This window comes from Ascaphus truei, chromosome 5 (genome assembly GCF_040206685.1).
Source record: "Ascaphus truei isolate aAscTru1 chromosome 5, aAscTru1.hap1, whole genome shotgun sequence".
Taxonomy (NCBI): Eukaryota; Metazoa; Chordata; class Amphibia; order Anura; family Ascaphidae; genus Ascaphus; species Ascaphus truei.
In genome coordinates this window covers 52,706,594-52,730,584 of record NC_134487.1, presented here as the reverse complement: position 1 = coordinate 52,730,584, position 23,991 = coordinate 52,706,594, and the positions used below count along the sequence as shown (strand labels likewise).

The 23,991-nt window shown below is 43.0% G+C and overlaps 1 protein-coding gene across 1 annotated transcript; it reads right to left on the bottom strand.

The window, feature by feature from the left end:
- On the bottom strand, positions 1 to 23,264 carry CRELD2 (CRELD disulfide isomerase 2). The gene is made up of 10 exons (XM_075599822.1): positions 22,901 to 23,264; positions 15,004 to 15,086; positions 13,826 to 13,936; positions 12,337 to 12,428; positions 9,806 to 9,982; positions 7,310 to 7,405; positions 3,983 to 4,066; positions 3,672 to 3,767; positions 2,962 to 3,102; positions 1 to 344 (listed from the first exon to the last, which is right to left on the bottom strand). Exons 1-10 carry the CDS (start codon positions 23,024 to 23,026, stop codon positions 262 to 264), a joined length of 1,089 nt encoding a protein of 362 aa, XP_075455937.1. The 5' UTR covers positions 23,027 to 23,264; the 3' UTR covers positions 1 to 261.
- Positions 23,265 to 23,991: the final 727 nt, after the last annotated feature.

Here is a 23,991-nt window from a genome sequence, read left to right as displayed (position 1 = left end):
TATGTTTCTACAGAATAATCTAGGTTTATTAGAAAGCATTGTATCAAAATATAAAACACATTTAGTTTTCCGTTTGTTTTTAAAGAAACATATGCAGCAAGTCCAATCTCATCGATTTTCCAATACCAGGCAAAAATATTAATCACATGTTGGCAAACTTGTAACTCATTTAACAAACACATTGCCATAGTATCTTGCTTAACAAGTGTAGAGTTTAGATTCAAATAACTTAAGGTATTTAAATTAAGTTCTTGGTGTACATCAGAGATCTTCGTGTACTTCTACTGAATTTTTCAGCTCGCTTGTTAATTTCTCTGTTTCCTCCTCGACGGTCTCTGCTTCTTCTAGAAAGTGAAAAATACACATCATAAAATGAAACATTAAGACAACAGCTCCGTCTCTATAAAATTGACAAAATAAACTATTTCTTGTCTTTAAATAATCACAATCAATCTATCTCCTAATACAGGGGTGGCCAACGCCAGACCTCAAGGGTCAATAACAGGTCAGGTTTTCAGGATATCCCTGCTTCAGCACAGCTGGCTCAATCAGTCCGTTCTTCAGCACAGGTGGCTCAATCAGTGGCTCAGTCTTTGACTAAGACACCTGTGCTGAAGCAGGGCTATCCAAAAAACGTGACCTGTAACCACACGAGATCCTGTAACCACATGAGAAATGAATCCATGCTTAACCAAAGTAAAGCCAACATGCAACAATATATCTCCCATTGTGCAAATATAGTACTGTATATTTAACCCCAAGCTGGAAGGCGTCTTCAATGTATTGTGGACTGATTAAAGAGGCAAACCTTCATAGGACCACGGTGAACTAATTCCAGTCACATGTTTAAGGGATCTAATCTGTGTAGTTGATACCTTTTGTACCTGAATATGCCTATAAGTATTTTGTATTCATTTTTGTTAAGTTAGAGAGGGTTTGATTTCTTCTGGCTGCTGCCTTTTGTATGATGTCACTGTGTGTTCGGCAAGTGTTTGGGCAGTCCCTTCTCACCCCTCCCCTCATCTTTACTGGTTCCCCGACAAGTACAAGGTGCGATAATGTACGGAAAACACGTTTGTCAAACACTTCCTCATTCAGAGGCCCCAGTTTCCACTGGCAAAACAAATGGGATAGCACCTTTAAATACTAAAGGCTTCAACAGAAGAGTTTTTTTTATTGCTGCCTACTGTTATTAATTAAGCACATGTAGCGGCATTAGAAATCTGACCTTTTCATGTATATTTACTTTGTTATAATATCTATTATGACAAGATTTACGGTGTGATTTGTATTAGTAAAATATCAGGTTTTTATTTAGCACTGTGTCATTTTGTTAAGTTAGAGCCGGGGTGGGCAACTCCAGTCCTCAAGGGCCTCCAACAGGTCCGGTTTTTAGGATATCCATGGACTGAGTCACTGATTGAGCCATCTGTGCTGAAGTAGGGATTTCCTTAAAGCCTGACCTTTTGGTGGCCCTTGAGGACTGGAGATGCCCACTCCTGAGCTAAAGGATCCCTCGAGTTATTGTGCATTTATGCGTTCCAGCTTATTGTTGGCACCCAAATGTGCTCTAAAACCACTGGATGCCTTCGTGTTTGCCAGTCAATTAATCCCCCCCCTCCCACCCCCCCTTCTGTTCCAGGACGCCAGCAATGCATTTCTCGTCAATGCATTGCAAAACCCTCTGGTGTTGTTGTGTTATATTTACTTAATTACATGCTGAAATTAATTACAAGGTGAAAAGCTTTAATAATAATAATAATAATAATAATCTTTATTGTAATAAAGGTTCAAGTCATAGGAAGCAGACTTCATACACTTAAACTTCTATAAAGCCAAGTCCCTACTTTACATACAGAAGCAGCCCAGATAAAACTACTGTACCATGCCGTCTGGCCCAACACAAATAATGTATGCTAATAAGCAACTGAAGTAAAACCTAGAAAATGTATTCCTTACCAGAATTTTCTTTTCCCGTAAAAAGTTCATGGCGGTGACACATATGGGTAGTTCCGCCCATCAGTCTTGGGTAGCAAAAAAAAGAAAAACAAAAACACTTCTACAGGTGTACAGAGAAGGCCCCTTCTCTCACCTGTAGTCAGTCCAAGGCTAAGGCCCCGCTGTCTGCCCTGCACGCGTGCTTGCCAGGCTTACGGCACGTGCAGGCGAGTTCCCCGGTCTGCAGTTAGCTGCAGGGGGAAAGACATGGGGGGCGTGTCGGGGGGTGCCGTCATGATGCCAACCGGTAGGTTGGCCCTCATTGGCTGAACCGCCGGGGTATTGCTCTCCATAGCTCGCTGCAAACACTTAACTCTTCTCCAAAACTCACCAGCAACATTCTATTGCCTCAGCTGTGTGCTTTATAGTCTCCCACTAAGCTTCAACAAGATTACCGCTGTACTTCCGGTCCCGCCAAAACTTACTTCCGGTTCTAGCACATCTCCTCGTGGGGTCTATCTCCCGCTGCGCTCAGAAGCATCTCTGCAGTCCGCCCTGGTCATTCCTGGGGCCTACGAATAGCTGTCCCGTGACGGACAGTAGAACATCGGTGGATGAGAGAGTGGCTGAGAGAACTACTCTGCCGGGAAAATTACACTGTAGTCCTGGAGTGAGTGTCACAAAAAAACAACAAACCTACTCTACTGACGACAGAAAAAGACTAACTACAGGTGAGAGGAGGAGCCTTTTATGTTCACCTGTAGGAGTTTTTTTCTGTCCTGGGCTGAGCTTCCCATACGTGTCACCGCCATGAACGTCGAATGGGAAAAAGAATAAGTTTCAAATTCCAGAGCAGGAGATATTTTCTGCTATTGATCAAGAACATCTCACTGCCAGAAATAAAAAGTTTATGCGACACATAATGTTATACCTTATTCAACTCTGGTTTTTTCTTCTCTGAGATACACACTTTGAACATGTTTCTCAAATATATCAACGTTTATTATATATGGCCGAACTTACCAGTCCTCAAAACTTCTACACATTTCTCATCATCCTCTTCAAAACCTTCAGCACAAATACACGTGTAGCTGCCTGGAGTGTTTACACAATCTTCGTTGTCCCGTAAACATACTTTTTCAGAAAAGTTGCACTCGTTTAGATCTAAAAAGTATAAAATGTACAGTGACAGGTTTGCATTTCACAAAACTGTATCATGTACAAAAAATAGCTTGACTCAATTTGAATTACTGTACTTCCGAAAATGGAAAGTTTAGTGCACAGATCTATTCGTGTTGAAATGATGCTTGTGCTTAATGCTGTGACAATATTTCCGATTATTCAATACTATTGGGTGGAAACAAGAGCGAGACCCTTATCAGTGGTCAAAGTGGCCTTAAAAAGTAGTAGTACTGTGACTTACTGTACTTAAATTCTAAATGTATTTAGCATCAGGGAAAAACTATGTTGACCATATATTTAGGAAGACTAATCAAATTTTTATTTAAAGAAAAGTATTGCAACCAATAGTTTGTGATTAAAAAAATAGTTGTTCTCTGGGGGTTGTAAATTAAAAGGCAGTGGAACTCCATGCCCATAAATACAGTACCATCACACTATGACCACTTCCCCTTACTCCATTAGGGATTGTGGCAGTGTTCCTAAATGTAGGGAAACACTGAAGAATTAATTAATGTGCATTCCTCTAAATATGCAACTGGAAAGACACTGACCTGTGCATGTTTCATCTTCTAACTCATATCCTGATGTGCAGGTTTTACAGTTATCAGGACCTTCCCCAGTGCAGCCAGAGCAGCTGCCATCGCATGCTGAAATACAAACAGATGCAATCATTGTATGGATAATACTGGACCGTGTCACAGTGTACACGTGTAAATAAATACTGTGCAGTGTTACAGGTGAGAAAATCTATCCGCAACTCATTCTGAACATAAAAAAAATGTGTATTTAGCAATGTGAGCACATTGAAGAAGAACATAGTTAGAAAGTTAATCCATTCTAAGTAAATATCTATAATACTCACTTTTACAGGAAAAAGATCCTTCAGTGTTCACACAATACTGGCTTTCCATGCAAGGGGATTCTTCTGCTTGACATTCATCAATATCTAAACTCAAAACAAGACAGTGTGTACAAGTATAAACATTTGAGGTACTTCTAAGTTATACATAGATGTTGTTAAAAGGTGTAATCAATGTTTTTGAGCAGGTATAAGGCCATGTTTATTAAGTGGTGCTTAGCTGTAAATGTACATTGTCTTGAATTAGCTGTAAAAGCCCTCTAACCTTACTAAATTTGGCCAGTAGTGAAATATGCCTCTAGTATTTGAATCCTGAGAAAACAAATGTAATAGACTCTGTGGTTTTTGGGGGGTGGGGGAGGTGGGGCAAGCTGCTTAATTTAAGCTTATTAGTAGCGCGGGTTTATGTTTATCAGGTTTATCAAAACAAGAAATGTTATATTTAAATGAAGAGGAAGGCAAATGCTGCATATAATAAAGTGCAAAAGACCATCCCCAACCCTTGATGTTAAAAAAATATTATTTTTTGTGGGCTATGTAGATCTGCACAATTAATGCTGGCACCACCATTTCTATCAATAAAAAAAAGCCCCTTAAAACTTAGTATAGCGTTAAAAAATGTTAAACACAGTGAACTTGTTTTTTTTTCCACCTCAGCTACTGTATAATTGTATTATTAATATCTATGCCAAGAGTGGAGCTGATATATCTCAGAGATTAAAGAGCTTCACAGTTGCTTTTTTCCCAGCATCCTTCACCAACACCAATGTGATACAAACCCAAATGCAAAAACAATATGTGAAAAATGTTAATGTTGGTCCATTAAAGCAGCAAAAAGTGAAAAATAAAATAAAAAACACCTTAATGAATTTAAGTGAGAATTCTTTGCTGGCACCTCCAGTGTTTTCACGGGAAAAAATCTTTGCGTTGCAACGAAAAACCGTAACGCGAGTGACGGCACGGTACCAATAGGCGTGCGCCGTCACGTGTGGCTGTCGCGCCCAAAAAAACACAACACTATGCCAGGTCTCGCCGCACAAGCGCAGTGGCTCGACGCACCGCTCATGCGCAGGAGCAACAACAACCCAGCTTGGGAGACAGAGGCGCCAGAGGCAGGCAAAAACACACACACAGGCACCAGAGACAGAGACACATACATACACACACATAACAGTTAGTATAACTATATAAGTACAAAACAGCACCAACAACGGAGGTATAGAAAACGCACCAACGCGTTTCATCCAATAGGACTTTATCAAGGTGATAGTCCTATTGGATGAAACGCGTTGGTGTGTTTCCTATACCTCCTTTATTGGTGCGGTTTGTACAATAAATATTTTTCCATTATTCTTGGGAGTTGCCCGATCTACATTTTTTGCACTATCAAGTGGACGCTGTGCTCCTTCATCTTACTCTGTGACTATCCATACTTCTGAGGACTGCACGCTGGAGAACCTATCCTGGCTGGATACTATTGTAAGGTAAAGGGCACTTGCCCCTCTGTTTTACCTCTCAGTGACTGTTATCCCTTTGGCTATTATCCTGTGGGAGGTTTTATTCACAGAGGGACTTATCTGTGTGGTTGCCAGGTGGGCACCACTAGGTCCCCAAATCTCCCCAAGTTGGATATTACTAGACATATTGGATATTATTTTACATGCCTTATGGACACTAGGACAGCATTCTCTATATTGAATAGTATCAACATCTACTACTAAGGGTATACATTAGGTGAAGCACCACTCATCAAACTATCTACTAGCTGTGTGTGAGGATTGGGCGTTGGCTCTGCCCCTGTGACATGTCCTGTGACGAGACAGGTGACGCACTGCCAGGTTGGGGGACACTGCACGCACCGTGTCCAGGCTCCGCCCCCTGTGGCCCACCCCACGACGAGACTCATGAGGCTCGTTGCACTACCAAGCCGGGGGAAATCGCACACAAGCGCCGCACAGCTCTGAGAAGTCTGACTCTCAATAATTATTCCTCACCTGCTCTTCACCCCGCCCCTGCCCATCAGTGGACTGAATATGTCTGAGGGGGCGGTTCTCATTCATTACCCTGCAGCCTTGTACTAACCAACTATTGGCTACCTGTTCCTTAAATGCTCAGCCAACCCTGCTACAAGTTGGCTGAGCATAAACTTCTGTTTAGGTTACTAGTGCTTGCCTCAAGCATCCTGCTGCCTTGCTGTTGCCTTGTTTAACCCTTGCTTTGCCTTCCTTGCTCCTGTTTGACTTCGGCTTGTACCTGGACCTCTGCCTTCTCTGACCCCTGACTTCGGCTCGTATTTGGACTTCAACCTTCTCTACTCCTGAACCCCGGCTCTGCACTATGACTATCCGATCTCTCCAACCCTAGACCACGGCAAGTACCACGATCATTCTACCATCTCCTACCCTGACCCGTCTACATGACCTTCACACTGCATTCCAGATTTGGTTGCTCGGTTGCAGTTCGGTGGTTACCAACATCCCCACCTCAGCCTTGCAGTCCTGTCCTGTTTGTGGTGAGCACTCGTGACACTGATCTATCGAAACGCGTAGGAGGAAAGGAGTGTATTTTAATCATTATTTTATCCATTCAAATCCCATACTTATTTCACCATGGAGGCATTTCTTTGCGCTTTCTTCTAGGCATTCTTAACTAAATCATCCTTTGGCAACAAAGTATCCCAAACAGATCTGCTGCTGTGTTCCAAACAGCTGACTGTCTATTGCTCTGAAAGCTGTAACAATAATGTGTTACACTTATGTAACATTATATTACTATCAGCTGCAGCATTTCATAGACTGCAGTACATCGTTAGAAGGTGGCCATTTAGTTAGGCACAGAATCAGGACTTTTACAGATTTATAAATGAGCACCAAACTGTTGTAAGAAGGCAAAATTATACACTGTCACACGCTTTACATATTAAAATAAGAAATTAAAAAGGGGAGGGGCCAGGGGTGCAGTATTGCTGCTTTAAAAAGGGCCTGCCTGTATCAAACTGTTATAAGATATGGATCACAATCACAGATTTCTTTTTCTTTTTTAAGATATGGCCATTCTCTGACAGAATTATGATTTTGTTCAAATATATTTCAGAACTCGTCTGCTCTGTCTGTGCATCTCACATTACATGTTTATTCCAAGACATATCAATGCATTGCTTTTAGGTTATAGTTTGCTGCTCTATAACAAATCAATATCCCAGGACCAAAAGTCTGAAACAGGACTTTTTTTTACTTACATTTTCATAAGATATGATCATAATTTTACTCTGCAATGCTCTCTGCTTTGGCATCAAAGAGAACTTTAAGCCTGGCCATTCCAAGTTCTTACCTACACAACTTCCATCATCCTTGACCCAACTGTCTTGACAGTTCTTGCAGTCTTTATTAGTTGATCCATGGCATGTCTTACATGCCTCATGGCAAACTGTGGATAACATACAAAATGTCATTTACTACGGTTTACATTCAGGAATTATACTTTGAAACTTAGCCTTTTAACTTATGATCTGCTTAAAACATTGCCTTCAATTAGTTCATCTCCTTTGGGTTTCAATATGTACTGTTTTCATTGTGTTACCAAGAGCTTAATTGTTTGGGTGCTAAAAGGTCTCTACTCCTCCAATGCATTGGGAGATGCTACTTTTAAATATCTGTAAAAAATGAGACAGGCACACTGATCGAAATGAAAGTCAAGCCCCGTCCACTTCTGTGTCCACCATCCAGGGCCTGGTCACAGTCATGTTATCGTTCCTCCAGACCCCTGGCACTGTACAGGTTATTATTGGGGGTGCTACTCATATTGTGGTAATTATTTGATCAAAATCTATTTTGTGTAAACATTCAGTTCCAGTCATGGAAAACTTTACTTAAAACCACACAAAGATTTGCACATTATTCATTACTACGATTCCACTATAATATATTATATGTAATGTAATGATAAACAATAATCGCTGGCATTAAAGCTTGAGAACACATGGTTACCAGTCTTTAATACCAGTTCAATGGAGTAGTGGAAGGCAATGCTTGTTAATTATGCAATGATGATCTTGGCGCTTAGTGAATAGACCCCTATGTATGAGGTCCGCAAGCAATTTAAAGAGCTTACGTATGGAGCAATAGTAAAAGACAACAAAGTTGATACATTCCCAAATGTGATTTTTGATCAAGTAACAGTTAAGTAAGTTTTTTTTGCACTTGACAATTGTTAATGGAGATGGAACAAGTAATTTACAGATATGCTCCAGTGTTAAGAGTCAGCCATTCTAGCGAGGAATCAGATAACATAATGATGGCCACTGAGGTACAGATACAGAATAAAGGCAGTCCTCGGTTATCCAACGGAATCCATTCTGGAAGTAGCGTTGGATAATGAAACCGTTGTAAAGTGAGTCTCATGTTAATCAGTGGCGGTGAGCGTTGGAAAACGGCGTCGAAAAACGGCCCATAGGGTTGCATTGTAAAGCGTTGGATATACTATTCGTTGTAAAGTGAAACGTTGGATAGCGAGGACTACCTGTACCATATTAATCATTTGAAATACACTCTAAACATTGGCCTATCACACATCACCGTCCCATTCCCACGAAGATGGCTGAAATAATATTTTTCATTTAGAAATAACTTTTATGTTTTAATTTGTAACCATAGATAAAATGCTTCATGGTCATATTTTGCAGCACTTCTCACCAAAATAAAATCGATGTAAGGTAGTTTTGGCTGGGCTTCTGAAATGTCTACCATTGTGAATGATCTAAAAATATCTTATGCATCTCTGCAACTTTGTAATCACTAGAGCAGTGTTTTTCAACACAGGTTCCTTAGAACACTAGGGTTCCCCAAGGACTTCCTAAATGGTTAAATATATATGTATAAATATCTATTAAGTAAAATGGTCTTTTAGTTTGACATTTTTGGCCAAAATTGTTGTAAGCCCCTGAGCCAACTGTCAAACTAAAAGACCATTTTACTTAATAGATATTTATACATATATATTTAGGCACTGTACCGTGTATGAGTTTCACTGGATGTGCTAAAACTGAGCTTTGTCTGTGTTTTATGTTCTGTCTCTGGTTTTAAATATATATTGCCATGCTCAGTAGCACTCCTCTGTGACACTCATATGCTTATATATATGTTGTGGTTATTTTGGGGGTTCAATAGGAGCTTGTAAGGTGTCCAGTATACTTCCTAAATGGTTACCTGAAATTTTCAGGTCAATTGAAAATTATACCAAATACAAAAGAATTTACAATGCATCTGATCTCAGACACGCTATTAGAGAGGGTTCGGGTTAATTACAAAGCATCTGACCTCAGAGGATTGGGGTTCCTACAATGCATCTGATCTCGGACGCGCTATTAGAGAAGGTTGGGGTTCACAGAATTTCACAATACAATTATAGGGTTCCTTAACCAAAAAAAAGGTTGAAAACCACTTCACTACAGAATTCTCTCCTCATTAAGGGATGGTACCTAAACGAACTAAACTAGTAAGCATTGTAAGGTCCATTGAATTTGAGATTAGTCAGGGCTTCATTTTCGTAATATATGTTGCAAAGTGGAATGTGGACTTTGAAACGTGGTAATTGTACCCAACCTTCCCAAATCCTTCAAAGTGATGATATATTTGGAATAAGTAATATACAAAGTAACAGCATGTTGTTGTAGTCCAGCAAGTAATATACAGAGAAAAGATCACCTTAGCGATGGCATTTCCTTTCAACTATTGTAGGTTTAGATCAGTCCAGTATTCAAATACAGGACTGAAACCATGGAAGAGTCACAATTATATATTACATTCAAACATTTTAAATACCAATTACCAGTGCAAACTGAATGTGTGTCATTTCTTTCAGACGTGTAGTAACCATCTGCACACTCGAGACATAATTGCCCCGTATATTCAGCTTTACAGCGACAAGACCCATCGCCACCTCTTGTGCCATCACCACTGCAAAACCCATTCCCATAACAAGGCCTTTCTGATCCACCCAGACAAGCTGAAAAGGAGACAGTGGGAAATATTTAAATAAGAAAATGTAAATCATATTTGTGTATAGAACAGAAAAATATTATCTGGTCAACTCTTACATGACTGTATACGAATTGGATGCTACTTAAGTGTCATATACAGCTTCAGAGCAAAATGTGACCAAACCATGGCTGTTACTAAACGTTTTAAAAGAATTTAAACTCAAAATGTTAAAATGCACTGAATTTGTATGTACCCGGCAAAGAGGAAAATTAATGCTTTGTGCTGCAATAAAAATTAATGCTTTGTGCTGCAATAAAATAGCAAAGTAGTTCAGCTCCTCTGATACTTCCAGTGTTAAAAATATCAATCAGAAATGAAATGCTACCTGCTGACTCTTGGTGATAAAATTAGGATATCTCAATTACACTTTCATTTGCCATCTGAATATCTAATCTGGCATATGCATGCATTTTCTAACCTTCTGAAGAACTAGGATCTGCCTTAAAGTTTCCGTTAAATGCAGCCGATGTACTATGAAACCGGATAAACCATTTGTAACTAAAATACTTAATACTCCCTGACATTTTTATCAATCTGGTACCTCAGGGGTTAACGATGGTTTGAAATTGTGTTAAAGATACAAGAATTGTTTTATGCAGGTCAATGCCCTTCCTGTGTCTGTGTTGATCTACAAAGAGGGCTTAACATTCGGGGGGAGGGAGCGGGGGGGAATCAACGATGGCCCATTAAAAGCTATAGACCAGTGTTTCCTAACTCCAGTCCTCAGGGAACCCCAACAGGTCAGGTCTTAAGGATATCCCTGCTCCAGCACAGGTGGGTCAATCAGCGGCTCAGTCATTTTGACTGAGCCACCTGTGCTGAAGCAGGGATATCCTTAAAACCTGACCTGTTGGGGTTCCCTGAGGACTGGTGTTGGGAAGCACTGCTATAGACAATAGCCAAATCATGGGCTGTCAGCCTCAAATAAATCCTTACATTCTTGAAATATCCCATATGCATCACAGAGAGAGGTTACAAGACAGGTCACTACTTAGTCTGAGGGCTATATTAAATAAAATAATTGTAACTATTCGTAACAGTAGCAATAATACGGATGCAACAAGGCCAAATCCTTCATGCTTAGGTGGTGGCAAGGGACAGATATCTATTCGTCGCTCACATTTTGGAGCAAGTCAGTCAAAATTAGCCTTGTGATATTCGGCAAGCTTGCATGAACGTACTGATATGACTCACGTGTGACTACGTATTATGGCCACAAAGTTATGAGGCCTTTTATATAGAGTAAAATGTAAGAAAAATTCACCCAGAACCAGTTTATTTTCGTAAGTCGTATAAATGTCAGGAGAGCCGATTTGCGACAGGGGTGAGTTTTGTGCGTGTTTCAATTCCAAAGTTCTGGGCATAAAAGTTGACATACTTGAATAGAAAATTCGAATTCAACAGAGGTGTGTTTGGGATCAGACACGTGAATTTTCATCTTTTCTACGCCAGTGACCTCTCTAGGAAGAACTTACTGTATGACCTGTGGCAAAGTATAAGGAATTCAGCTAGGATTATCCTTTTATTTTAAGAAACTTCTCTGCATTTATTGTATGTTCTTGTAATTATAATTTTTCTGTAATCTAAGCACTATTTTTCAATATTAAAGCAAACTTTAAAAAGTAATTGTTTGGGCTATGATTGAACCGTTGCACGCTTTGTAGAGTTAGGAACATTTGTGGACACAGATGTGTGTGTAAGGCTGCGCGTATAGTGCCGGCGACGCCGCGGCAAAACAAATGTATTGCCGCCATCACGTGCGCTTACAGTAAGTGCGACGCAGCGCCGTGAATTTCTGAAGCCAGTCAAATTTTTCAGAGGCTGTCGCCGATGTCGCCGGAAAACGAATTACAACTTTCGCTAGCGGCGACGGGTGACGTCATCCGTCGCGCACACTAAAGTGTATAGTTTTACTTTAATAAAAACAGGGACTTTACACTCTGCAAATGTCATATTTGATATTTCTTTGGTGGTAGCAGCGGATAGATATGATTGCAAAACAAGTAAGGGGTAAATATTAACTCATTTGAAGAACCTTACGGAGGCGAAAGGTGAGTTATTGAAGCAGTGTGTATTAGCCATGGTTGCATATGCATGTCATGTGCTCACTTGTGTGCTGCTCGTGACAGATGCTAAATTAGGACGGATTGAGGGGGGATATTGTTCTTATGAGGGACCTTTGCGGAAGGTGAAGTGTGTCAGCTAGATAGCTGTGTATTAACCCTCGTCCCACATACAGGTCACGTGCTCACAAGTGTGCTGTACATGACACCATTTTCCATATTTGTAACATAAATATCAGAGGTAAAAGCCATTTACTTAAGCAGTCAGGTCCATGTGTTCCAGGAGAGCAACAAACTTCAATAGTTTCAATGCAAAACCATTTCAGTAAATCAGGATATTTCTTCTTCCTGTAAAATATCAAGATTGCAACAACTCATCCTCGACTGAAAAGATTAACATGTTATTTGCTTAACATTGCAGCAGAAATACCACCCACCCTCTCCCAATTTTGGTTTAATTTAAAACGACTGAGACACTTATGCTGAAGCAGGTATATTCTGAAAACCTTACCTGTTGGTGGCCCTGGAGGACTAGAGTTGGCCTCCCCTGAACTAGAGGGTCCTCCACAGCGGGATTTGCTGTAATTAAACCCCCAGAATGCTCTAATTGCTGAGATTTCATTTGGACTTTTGCCAGTACTTGTTAGGACAAACAGAGATGGCTGCAGGATGGCCTAACCAGTAACTGCAATGTCTCAAGATGCTGACACAGCCTTCAAATGGCTACAAGAAATGGGCACACTCCTCTTGCCCTATTATTTTTTCCAGGTAACAATTCTTATAAAGCAATTACAAAATTGGCACAGTTGAGTTTGGGGGGGGGGAAACTCCTGGCTTTAAATGATGCTAAAAAAATTAAATAACAGGCATCACAGTTTGCTTCTTTAATGCACCAAATTGCTGTTCATTAAAAAGAGATGCTTTTTTTTAATGTTCAAGTCTTTTTGCTTTTCACTTTGGGAACATTTTAAAGCCATGAGGCTTGTGGGGATTTGATAGTTGCATACATGTAGGTCCTAGAGTCTAATTGCCGAAAGTCAAGTAAAATATCACAAAGTAAGCTATGTCTGCTGCTTATATTAGTGGATAGTTACTGGTTCTAAACCAGCAATACAAATGCAGACCCAAATTTGCAGTGATGAAAGCTGTTTTTTTTTTTTTTTTTTTTTTAGAAATTAATATAAAAACGATGCACATACAAACTTTTTTTTTGGTTCCATAATTCTCGAAAAGCAGTAAACTATTGGGAGAATATGATCATGATGAAAAAGGAAAACTAAAATCAAATATTTTCTGGACATTCAAAGTGTAATGAGAGCTTTAAAAATGGGCAGTCCCTCCTAGGATAACAACTAAAGACAATGTTTAACAGGTTAAACGTATCTGAGAGACATGTCTACAAATGTGGACAGGTATGAACATCTACATTTCTTAAATGTTTAACTTGTCTATGGTGAAAGGAAGAGGTAAGAGCGACAGACACACCGAGAGACACACAGAGAGACAGAGACAGACAGACGGAGACAGGCAGAGACAGAGACAGACACAGACATACAGAGACAGGCAGAGACAGAGACAGGCAGAGACAGGCAGACAGAGACATATATACAAATATAAATATTTGTTGTGCACTGGCTGCTGCATCTGCAGAGCTCCTGTCCACTGCTGGTGAATCATTAAGGGGAAGAAGAAAGCCGCCTCCAAGCCTCCCAGATCATTCATCCCAAAAACGAATCCAAACTCACATTTGGAACCACCATTTCTCAATCTGTTCTTCATGTTCTTCTACCATGTGGTTGCATTCAAAGTCACTGCTATCACACAGGCTTTCAATAATCTCTACCAGGCGGATTTCACTACAAGGAAACAGTTAAAATACAAATCATTCATTTATGTAAAGGAAGTACTGATTACTAAGGCCGCTTCAATGCTTAGAGCGACCGCGCGATCAAACCCATTGAGTCTACGGGAACATCCATAGAGTGCGCGTGCGTGACGGCGCGGCTGTTATTTTTTTGCGAGACAACATTTTTTGTCTTCGTCTCGTGACGGCAGGGTCACGTGATCGGTTCACCCACTGAGGGCGAACCAGCTCCGTGACGTCATCGGCCACGAATCCCCGTCGCGAGGATCTGAAGGCCACAGATCGCTCGGCTGACAGGCACACGCGAGGCCATGCGCTCCGTCACGCGCCTGCATCATGGACTCGGCCTAACTGCTGAATACAAAACCAGCAGTGCTTCCATAGCCTCTTATTGGCAGTCACATGAAAAGTGACAGGTCATATATTCCCGGCCAAAAAAGATAAGGCTTTTTTTTTTTAGTACCTCAATAAGTAAGGAGTGGACGATGCCAAGGCTTAATATGTCCTAAGTACTTTGGAAGTAAGCTGATTCAAAAACAAAGTATAAACCAGGGGTGGCCAACTCCAGTCCTCAAGGGCCACCAACAAATTCAGAATATCCCTGCTTCAGCACAGGTGGCTCAGTCATTATGATTGAGTCACTGATTGAGCCACCTGTGCTGAAGCAGGGATATTCTGAAAACCTGAATCTGGTGGTGGTCCTTCAGGGCTGGAGTTGGCCACCCCTGGTATTATCTTTCAAGCATATTTGTTTTAAAAGGACAAACAGAAATACTCACAGTACCATGTATGTCTCTGCACCTTTAAGTAACATTGCCACTTACATTTATAATGGATTTGATTTATCTTCAGTGCTCAGCTAATGGAGAACTAATTGAAATGTAAACAAGCGCACTGCAACGTCACCGTGTGTTTACTGTACATCAGAGATTACTACTATCCAAGAAAAATATTTGCTTATGTAAAACTTTAGCAGTAAGAATATGTAACAAAATTGCATTTTACACAGGAAAATACTTGTTCAGCACATACTTGCGCCATGATATTTCAATACTGTACCTAGATTCGTATTTTGATAATGTCTTTTCTTCCCAAGCGGTATTACCTCCTCCGAAATTCTTTTTTGCTGTATCTTCTAAACCCTGCAGAAAATAAAACATGTCGTTAAAATAAATATGTTTATTTCAGGGTGAATGCAGAACTTACGTTTTTGATTAGAATCAATCGAAGAGCTATACAAATGATCTAATTTAAAAAAAACAACACAGTGTGCTTCAAAACCTTTGTAGGATAATGAACAGTTTGGAGATGTGAAGAGTTGCAATAGTACAGTAGTTGTGTAATAGTTACAGGGCCGGCTGGGAATTTGGCGGGACCCGATGCAGTGGCAGCATGGCGTGGCCTTTACCTTCTCCGAAGCCGGCATCTCCTCCTGCCACGTTGTCATGGCGACGCAGCGACACATATTAGCAGGAGGAGATGCCGGAACATACAGAGGCCCCACGCTCTCCCCCGGCAGCCCCTTTAAATGTTGTAGGGAAGAACGCGGGGCCAGGTGCCGTCGCACCGGTTTTCAGCAGAAAAGCCTCATTGACTTTATAGTGGAATACACAGCAGTTTTGGAGCACATAGAATGGAAGAAGAAGGAGCTTGAAATGCTTCATAAAAAAAAAAAGCTGTGTGTGCTGTGCACGCGCATAGTAAGTGAAACTTCTTTGACTTTTGTCACAGAAATTGTATTTGTATTGGTGATGTTTTAATTAAAAATCAAAAAAAAATTTCATTGACAAAACGCAAATAAATTTGACTTAGAACATGCGTACACATCCCTTGTATTTGCACTAAGCGTGAATTCCTCGTGTGTGCGTGACTGTGTGTGTGTGCGTGACTGTGTGTGTGTGCGTGTGACTGTGTGTGTGCGTGTGACTGTGCGACTGTGCGTGTGACTGTGCGACTGTGCGTGTGACTGTGCGACTGTGCGTGTGACTGTGCGTGTTACTGTGTGACTGTGTGTGACTGTGCGCGTGACAGTGCGTGTACGCGTGACAGTGCACGTGACAGTGCACGTGACAGTGCGTGTGCACGCGACTGACTGTGCGCGCGACTGACTGTGCGTGTGACTGTGTGTGTGTGCGTGTGACTGTGTGTGTGTGCGTGACCATGTGCGTGTGTGTGTGACCGTGTGCGTGCGTGTGACCGTGTGACGTATGCGCAGCCCCCCTGCACCTCACACATCCCCCTAACCTATTCACAGTCAGTGTGTGTATGTCAGTCAGTGTGTGTGTATGTCAGTCAGTGTGTGTGTATGTGTCAGTGTGTGTGCATGTGTGTCAGTCAGTGTGTGTGTATGTGTCAGTGTGTGTGCATGTGTGTCAGTCAGTGTGTGCGTATGTGTGTCAATCAGTGTGTGTGTGTGTATGTGTGTCAGTCAGTGTGTGTGTCTGTGTGTGTATATATGTATGTGTGTGTGTCTGTCACTGTATGTGTGTCTCTCTTTCTGTGTCCTGCCCCCTCTCTCCTGACTCCTCCCCCCCCCCCCTCACAGACAGGCAGAGCTGCGGACTCGCGGCGGCTCTGCCTGAGACTCTCCTCCCTCCCCCCCCCCTCACAGACAGGCAGAGCTGCGGACTCGCGGCGGCTCTGCCTGAGACTCTCCTCCCTCCCCCCCCCCCCCCCTCACAGACAGGCAGAGCTGCGGACCCGCGGCGGCTCTGCCTGAGACTCTCCTCCCTCCCCCCCTCCCCCCTCACAGACAGGCAGAGCTGCGGACCCGCGGCGGCTCTGCCTGAGACTCTCCTCTCCCCCCCCCCCCTCACAGACAGGCAGAGCTGCGGACCCGCGGCGGCTCTGCCTGAGTCTCTCCTCGCCCCCCCCCCCACCCCCCGGTGAGACGCGGCCGCACCGGGCACCGGGCAGATACCTAATAAAGGCCCCCCCCCTCCGGAAGTGCTGCGTGGGCAGAGGCAGTGTCGGCGGGGAAGGGGGGCAGCGTGTCATCGTCAGCGGGAGCTGGCTTGGTGCTGTGGGGAACGCAGCTCACTCTACCCCCCCCCCCCCCCCCGTTCCATGCCTCGGCCGAGGGAGGTCAGCAGGAGTGGCGGCAATTAAATTTTGAGGGCTGCCGCCGCCGCATGTCAGCGGGTGGGGGGAGCAGAGCTCGTTATGAGCTGCGGCGGCGGATACCCTCCATGATCCCTGGGCTCCTCTCCTCGACCCCGGCGGCGCTGAGTCAGCGGGACGCAGGAAAGCGGAGGTAGGGAGGAGAGAGGCTGCGCAGCATGTCAGCGGCCGTTAGGAGCGGCGGCTATCGCCGCCGCATATGTCATGGTGTGTGGGGGGTGTGGGGCTGGGTGGGTGGTGATTAGGAGCGCCGCAGCGGGTGTGATGTCAGTGTTGGGGTCGGGCTGAGCCAGAACACAGCCCGGCCTCAACTGCCAGCACTGACGTCACATCCGTTTCATTTCTGTCTCCACAATTCTTTTTTGCCCCATCACGAATGAGGTGCCACTAAGGAAGTTTCACTTCAAAAGGTACACGAATATAGGACTGGACCAGTTTGGATCAGGAGTGCAATGTTACCCAATTACAGCATGGGTGAGCAACTCAAGTCCTCAAGGGCCACTAACAGGTCAGGTTTGCAGGATATCCCTGCTTCAACCCAGGTGCCTCGATCAGTAGCAGAGATATCCTGAAAACCTGACCTGTTGCCGGCCTTACCTTTGGCGGGGCCCAAGGTGACATTTTCTTTTCTTGGAGTTGAGGAGGAGCGCAGGGAAGGATCGTGACATGTAAAAAATAAGATATATATATAGTGCAGGTGGTAGATCACTGCTAGAATAACATTCAATAACAGTGGAGTGATTGATATGTAAATAAAGAGAATCACAATAGTGCATACAATTTGAACTATAAGTCATGTATTGATCACAAATGGTTTAAGGAAACTCACATTTTCCCTTAGTAAAACTGGTGGTGGAGAGAACCGCCGATTGAAGGGTGGCGTTGTGTATAGCTGCTGCCCGGTGCTTCACTTGCACCTCCCGGTGGATTTCTGCATCAATCTCTGCCGTCGCGTCACTTCCGGTCGCGTCACTTCCGGTCTCGTCACGGTGAGGGCGGTGAAGCCAAAATGGGTCTGGTGTCAGCGATGAGATTGCCAGTCCTTCAGTGTGTGGATTCTCTTGATTAACTCTACGCGTTTCGCACACTGCTTCGAAGCAGTGATTATTTACATATCAATCACTCCACTGAGGGGTATCCTGATTCCTGCTATACAAAGGGCTCCAGTCAGAGAGAGATGGATCTCTGACATGCTATAACCTACTACGATTTTTGTGAGTTCTATTCCTGTTATTGAATGTTATTCTAGCAGTGATCTACCATCTGCACTATATATATATCTTATTTTTTACATATCACGATCCTCCCCTGCGCTCCTCCTCAACTCCAAGAAAAGAAAATTCCACATCCTGGGACTTGGAACTGTCCCACCAGAGGAAGTTGAGCTGCTTTTTCCTACACTATATATATATTTTTATTCACCTTTTTGGTGTAAGGTTTATTTGTGTATTCACTGGTGTGTTATTCATTACACCAATTTATTATTATTTGGGAAGCGCCCAGTCCATTCACTTTCCCCACTCCCTCACCTTTTGTAACACCCAAGGTGACATGCCTGCAACGGGGCTCTCCTCCTGTGGCGTAATGACATCACGGCGTGACGATGGCGCGTTGTCTTGAAACAGACTGTAGGAGGCCGCTCCGCACAAGGTAATACCTCCCCCAGCGATGCACACCTCCTGCCTCCCCCAGCTACACACACCTCCCCCAGCTACACACACCTCCCCCAGCGATGCACACCTCCTGCCTCCCCCAGCTACACACACCTCCCGCAGCTACACACACCTCCCGCAGCTACACACACCTCCCGCAGCTACACACACCTCCCGCAGCTACACACACCTCCCGCAGCTACACACCTCCCCCAGCGATGCACACCTCCTGCCTCCCGCAGCTACACACACCTCCCGCAGCTACACACACCTCCCCCAGCTACACACACCTCCCCCAGCTACACACACCTCCCCCAGCTACACACACCTCCCCCAGCTACACACACCTCCCCCAGCTACACACACCTCCCCCAGCTACACACACCTCCCCCAGCTACACACACCTCCCCCAGCTACACACACACACACACCTCCCCCAGCTACACACACCTCCCCCAGCTACACACACCTCCTCCCTCTCCCTGCTATACACACACACACACACACACACACACACACACCCCTTGGGCTGAGCAGTGGTGCGGTCGTGCGCCGGTTCAGGTACTCCCCAGCTCTCCCCTCTCCTGTCAGGCGGAATTTGGATCCCAGCACCAACAGGAGAAAGGAGAATTGTGAGCGTGGGGTTCAAGGCAAAAACCTTGCCCTAAGGCCGGCCCTGCTTTTCGTGACCCTTGAGGGCAGCAGTTGCTCTCCCCTGAATTAGAGTGATACCTAATAAGTGTCACAACAGGTACACGGTATAATACATGTAGCCAGGTAACCCCTGGGCTAGTAATCTGCCCTGCCTAACACATAAGCCCTGGTACAAGTGCAGGCAGTGTTAGGGTTAATCTTGATCATCTTGCAGTAAACAACTCCCTAAAAGTGACAGGGGGGTGGTCCAAGGCCGAGGTACTGCCCATATTAGGGACGGCAACCTGGGACCCTCCCCTGGGCACAAAAAAGGGACTGCAGCCAAATTTAGGGGTCTTCTTCTGCCTCTCCCTTTTAATGGTGAGGTGGGTGTGTGCTGTCACTCTCCCCTCAGGGGGAGTGGGATGTATTCTACCCTGTGCCAGGGACCTGGTGCCAGACCTTCCCTTCCGCAGGGAAGTGGAAAAGAGCTACCCTATACTCCACCAGGGGGTATGGGAGACAAGGGATAGACTTTTGGGGCCTCAAGCTGTACTGATGGAAGAATAAATAACTGTTGATGTTCTATACTCCTGCCTGAGACTGCCGTATATGAGGGGGAGGGAAGAGGTTTTCCTACAGGGACTGCACCTGTCCATGATGGGTCTTGCTGGAATGAAGGCGCTGCACTGAATAGCTGTTGATCCCTAAAAGCCTGTCCTGATAATCCCCACTACAACCGGCGGATTCTCAGATCCTCCTGTGAGCCAACAGGTAGCACCAACACCAGGTAACCGCAGTAAATCTCCCTTAGGGTGGGGGAACATGGGTTACACACAAATAACAGTTCTGCTTGGAATATTAAATCAACAGTGTAAACCTGTTCTGCACCAGTTTCTATTCCGTGAGGATTTTAGCATTCTGTCCTCAAGACTAATTTGCAAAGTCAAAAGTGAACTAAGCAGAGCAGCACATATAACAGATTACATGTATCCAACCAACACTTTTTAAACATAAATGGAGGAGAGGTATAAGTATTCTAAAATTATGTTTTAAACTAACTTTACTATGGTAAACAAGCTTTGTTTTGTTTTTACCATCTCTATTAAATGTTTTTTAGTGATAGTCCATCCTCAAAACTAGAGGTGAATTGCTGTGTTTATTTTGTGTATTGCTTCCATAGTAATTATGAAGCCATCATAAGTCAAACGAATAAACATAAGTAGCTGATATGCTTGAATTCAGTGGGCCCAGAAAAAAGGGAAACGTCAATTTTTAGCAGGATGCAAACCCACAATTGTTACTTTAAAAGCAGCACCTTATGTTTGTAAAAAAACCTGTCCGAGTCACGTGGGCCAATAGGAAGCCACAAGGGATGATGTCACAGCTTCCTATTGGCCCGTGACATTTTAAGTCGCCATATTGATGCTCTGTGCCATGGCCCATTAAAAAACAAAACATGAATGCTCTGGAAGTATAAAATACTTATATGTGGCTACTGAGGACTGCAACTGGAGACAAATCTTAGAAAGCTGGGCTTTCATTTTGTAAAAAAAAAAAAAATCCTAAAACCAATGTGAAATATTGTTCTAACACTTTTACCGCTGGAAGGAACAGTAACACTTGAGGTGACTGTATAAATTATAATTTAAGAGAGAAAAGAAACATCTAATGGCATTAGAAACATAGAACCTGGAATTGCAGAGGTGAACAAAAAAATAGATTGTTTCCAAATGAGCGTCCTTAACGTAGACCCTCTGATCAGTTCTATTCTGGTTACCACAATCTGCTTTCAATCTCATCTACTTGAACAGTTTTTGCAGATAGACCACCCCTGAATGCTTAAGGGTCAAAGCCAGGCCAAGAATTCCATACCTCTAAACAATATGCACAACATCCCAAATATAATATAAATAGGCTACAGTGTGAAAGTTAGCATGCAGCAAGTATACAAAACCATGCCATAACTGCAAAGCTTGGGAATAAGTGTTTGACCCTTTACTACAACTGTTTCCAACAGCTGTCAGGGCTAGGACACACCTATAGTTTCATTAAAAAGTTAAGGCAACTGTTGCAGGGTAAATGCAACTACACACTCAGGTTCTTTGGATAAGGCTTATTTATTTAGCCTTAAATTATACAGCACACAAAACAAAAATAGCTTTTCCTCAGCAAACAAAAGAAAAATGGCTTTTTCTTCAGCAGACAAAACAAAACAGTTTCTCTTTAGTAGACAGTGTAAGAATAAGGCAGCTACCCTTTTCTATGCAGGAGACAGGCAGTTCATAATTCATGTACTTTGCTTTACAGACCTTGTATCAGTAATCTCAATTCAGTCCTTACTCCTCTCTCCTCAACCGCCAGCTCCATGTGTCTACAGCCTGGGGTTTTAACACACCTTGATTAGGCAGCTGGGATCCAACTAATTGTCCTGAGGTTCCCAGCTGAAGTTAACATAGTCAGTGCTGCACTGCAGACAAGACATAGGTTTTCCAGGCATATAGCTGGTGGCTTTTATTTACCCTGTCACAGCAACCAATGACAATAATCCGTAAATATACATAGATGTGACATTTCAAACAATGTTTTTAAATAGACTCTGATTTATAATTAGTGAATAAAATAAAGGCAGCTTTTCTTTTATGTAACATGAGAATACATTTTGCAATCCACTTACTCTCCATTCCTAGGAGTAAGGAACTGTCTTATAATTTAAAGGTTGGTTACAATAGCCCAACATAGATTGTTCTGTGCCACTTGATTTATATTCTTACACGGTTTAGCTTTGAAGTCCTAACAACTGAGTTTTTGTGACATGACCTTTCTTAACCACGGGGCTGCCCAGAGGTGCCTGCATTGTTCAGCTCTGAAATTCTAATGTTATTATGGATTGTTATAGGCTTTGGTGAATGTATTCCAACAGGTGAAAAAACTGTCCTGTAATCTCTATATGAACCAAAACTCTAGTTTTTAACCCTCAACTGTCCCGGACTGACAAACAATTACAAAGTGATGTTAAATTAAACTGCATTTGTTTCTTAAAGACTACAGATTATTTGCATGTATACAGTAAAATATTCTATTCTGTAAAAACCACTGGAAACATCTGAAAGACGAGGACCAGTGTGGTATTGTGTGCATGTCTCACTAACGATATTTGCAATTAACGGACTATGGCAAGCACAAAAATAAAACAATGAATGATCACAGTTTCATATAAAAAAGTAAATATTTTTTATTATGTTTTTCCTTTTTTTTTTAAATAAGTCTACATTGATTTTTTTTTTATAGCCAATTGATTGCAATTATCACTTAGTGCTTTTAAGTATGCAGTATAAATATACAAGAGAACTACTGATGTATATTATGGATGAGGCATAAAAGGAAATATGAGCAGGTAATGTGTCTGATCTTTTATAGCAGTACAGTATATAAAGGTTTTTCCTTCAATCTAATCAACCTGTAGAATGCTCAGAAAAATAGTAGCTACCTACAGCCCACCTTGCACATCAGCTGTCACCTCTGACTGTGTGTTTAGGTAATAATCTCACCTTGTGGAACCTCTCCACCAGCTTTCTGCACGTTTGACAGGAGTCCTCCTTTTTGGTGGCAGATGGAGAAGAGCACAGCAGTAGCATCAGCAGCCAAGCGGCTAACTGCAAGGGCACAGGCACCATCCCAGATCTGATGACTGGAATGGGAGCACAGGAGTACCAATTGATGTGACCAATATAACAACTCTTTCAACTGCCCACAAGTGGGACAGAGACTGCAAAATACCTATACAGTGGTGTTAATGTCAACAACCCCCCGGGATCACTGTGCCTGGGTTTGATGCTAGACCATGCATTTGATTCATTGCTAGCATCATCTGTATTCTGTGCAGAGCTGCCAGGGCCGGCCTCTTCCTTCCGCGTCCGCCTCCAAAGTCCTCATTGAGGCGCCCTATTGGTTGTGCAGAGACAATCAGTCAGGATGTGGACCAATGAGAATGCGCCACGCGCGGGCCTATCCGCTCCTCACGCGTCCTGAGTGTTTTCCTCCCTGTCCATTGCCAGGAGGGGAGGAGGAGACACGGGAGAGGAAGAGGAGGGGAGGAGATACGGGAGAGGGGCATCAAGGTGATGAAGTAAAAAAGGGTTTGAGCAAAGACAAAGAATGAAATGCCGAAGAAGAAAAGACCATAACACAGAAGTGCGCAGCCGGGGGGATCTGTATGATCAATAATCTGCCAGGCTCTATCCATAATCAGTGATTTAGTCTGCACGGGTTTTCCTTCTTATACCTTATTGATATTATTGCATTATCCTAACAGGAGAGAGCAACGTGTAAGTTTGGGAAAGCTAATAACCCTTGGGATGGACAGGAAGACATGCGTTGGGAGGGAGAGAAGTAATACATTAAAAAAAAAACTACATCTGTAGAGATTTGGAATTATTTTTTTTCGTATTGTTTAAGCTTTAATTATACACTCATCTATATAGCATTGAATGTGATCAGCCTGAGTTACCCTCCTCGCATTTGGTTACTGTATTTGTTGAAGAACATGCTCACTGTGTCCCCGGTATACAGGTGTGAACCTGTCCAACACAATCCCACTTGTTACACTCCTGTATGGGAAATGCTCTTGGATGGGCGAGTC

Bases quoted from the DNA above. Each gene is read 5' to 3' on its own strand.
- CRELD2 (XM_075599822.1), bottom strand. From the start codon at position 23,026: ATGGTGCCTGTGCCCTTGCAGTTAGCCGCTTGGCTGCTGATGCTACTG. The intron at 7,406-9,805 runs GTAATTGGTATT...TGTTATCCACAG, and splicing joins CACACATTCAGTTTGCACTG to TTTGCCATGAGGCATGTAAG. The intron at 345-2,961 runs GTAAGTTCGGCC...TTCACTTTCTAG, and splicing joins TGTAGAAGTTTTGAGGACTG to AAGAAGCAGAGACCGTCGAG.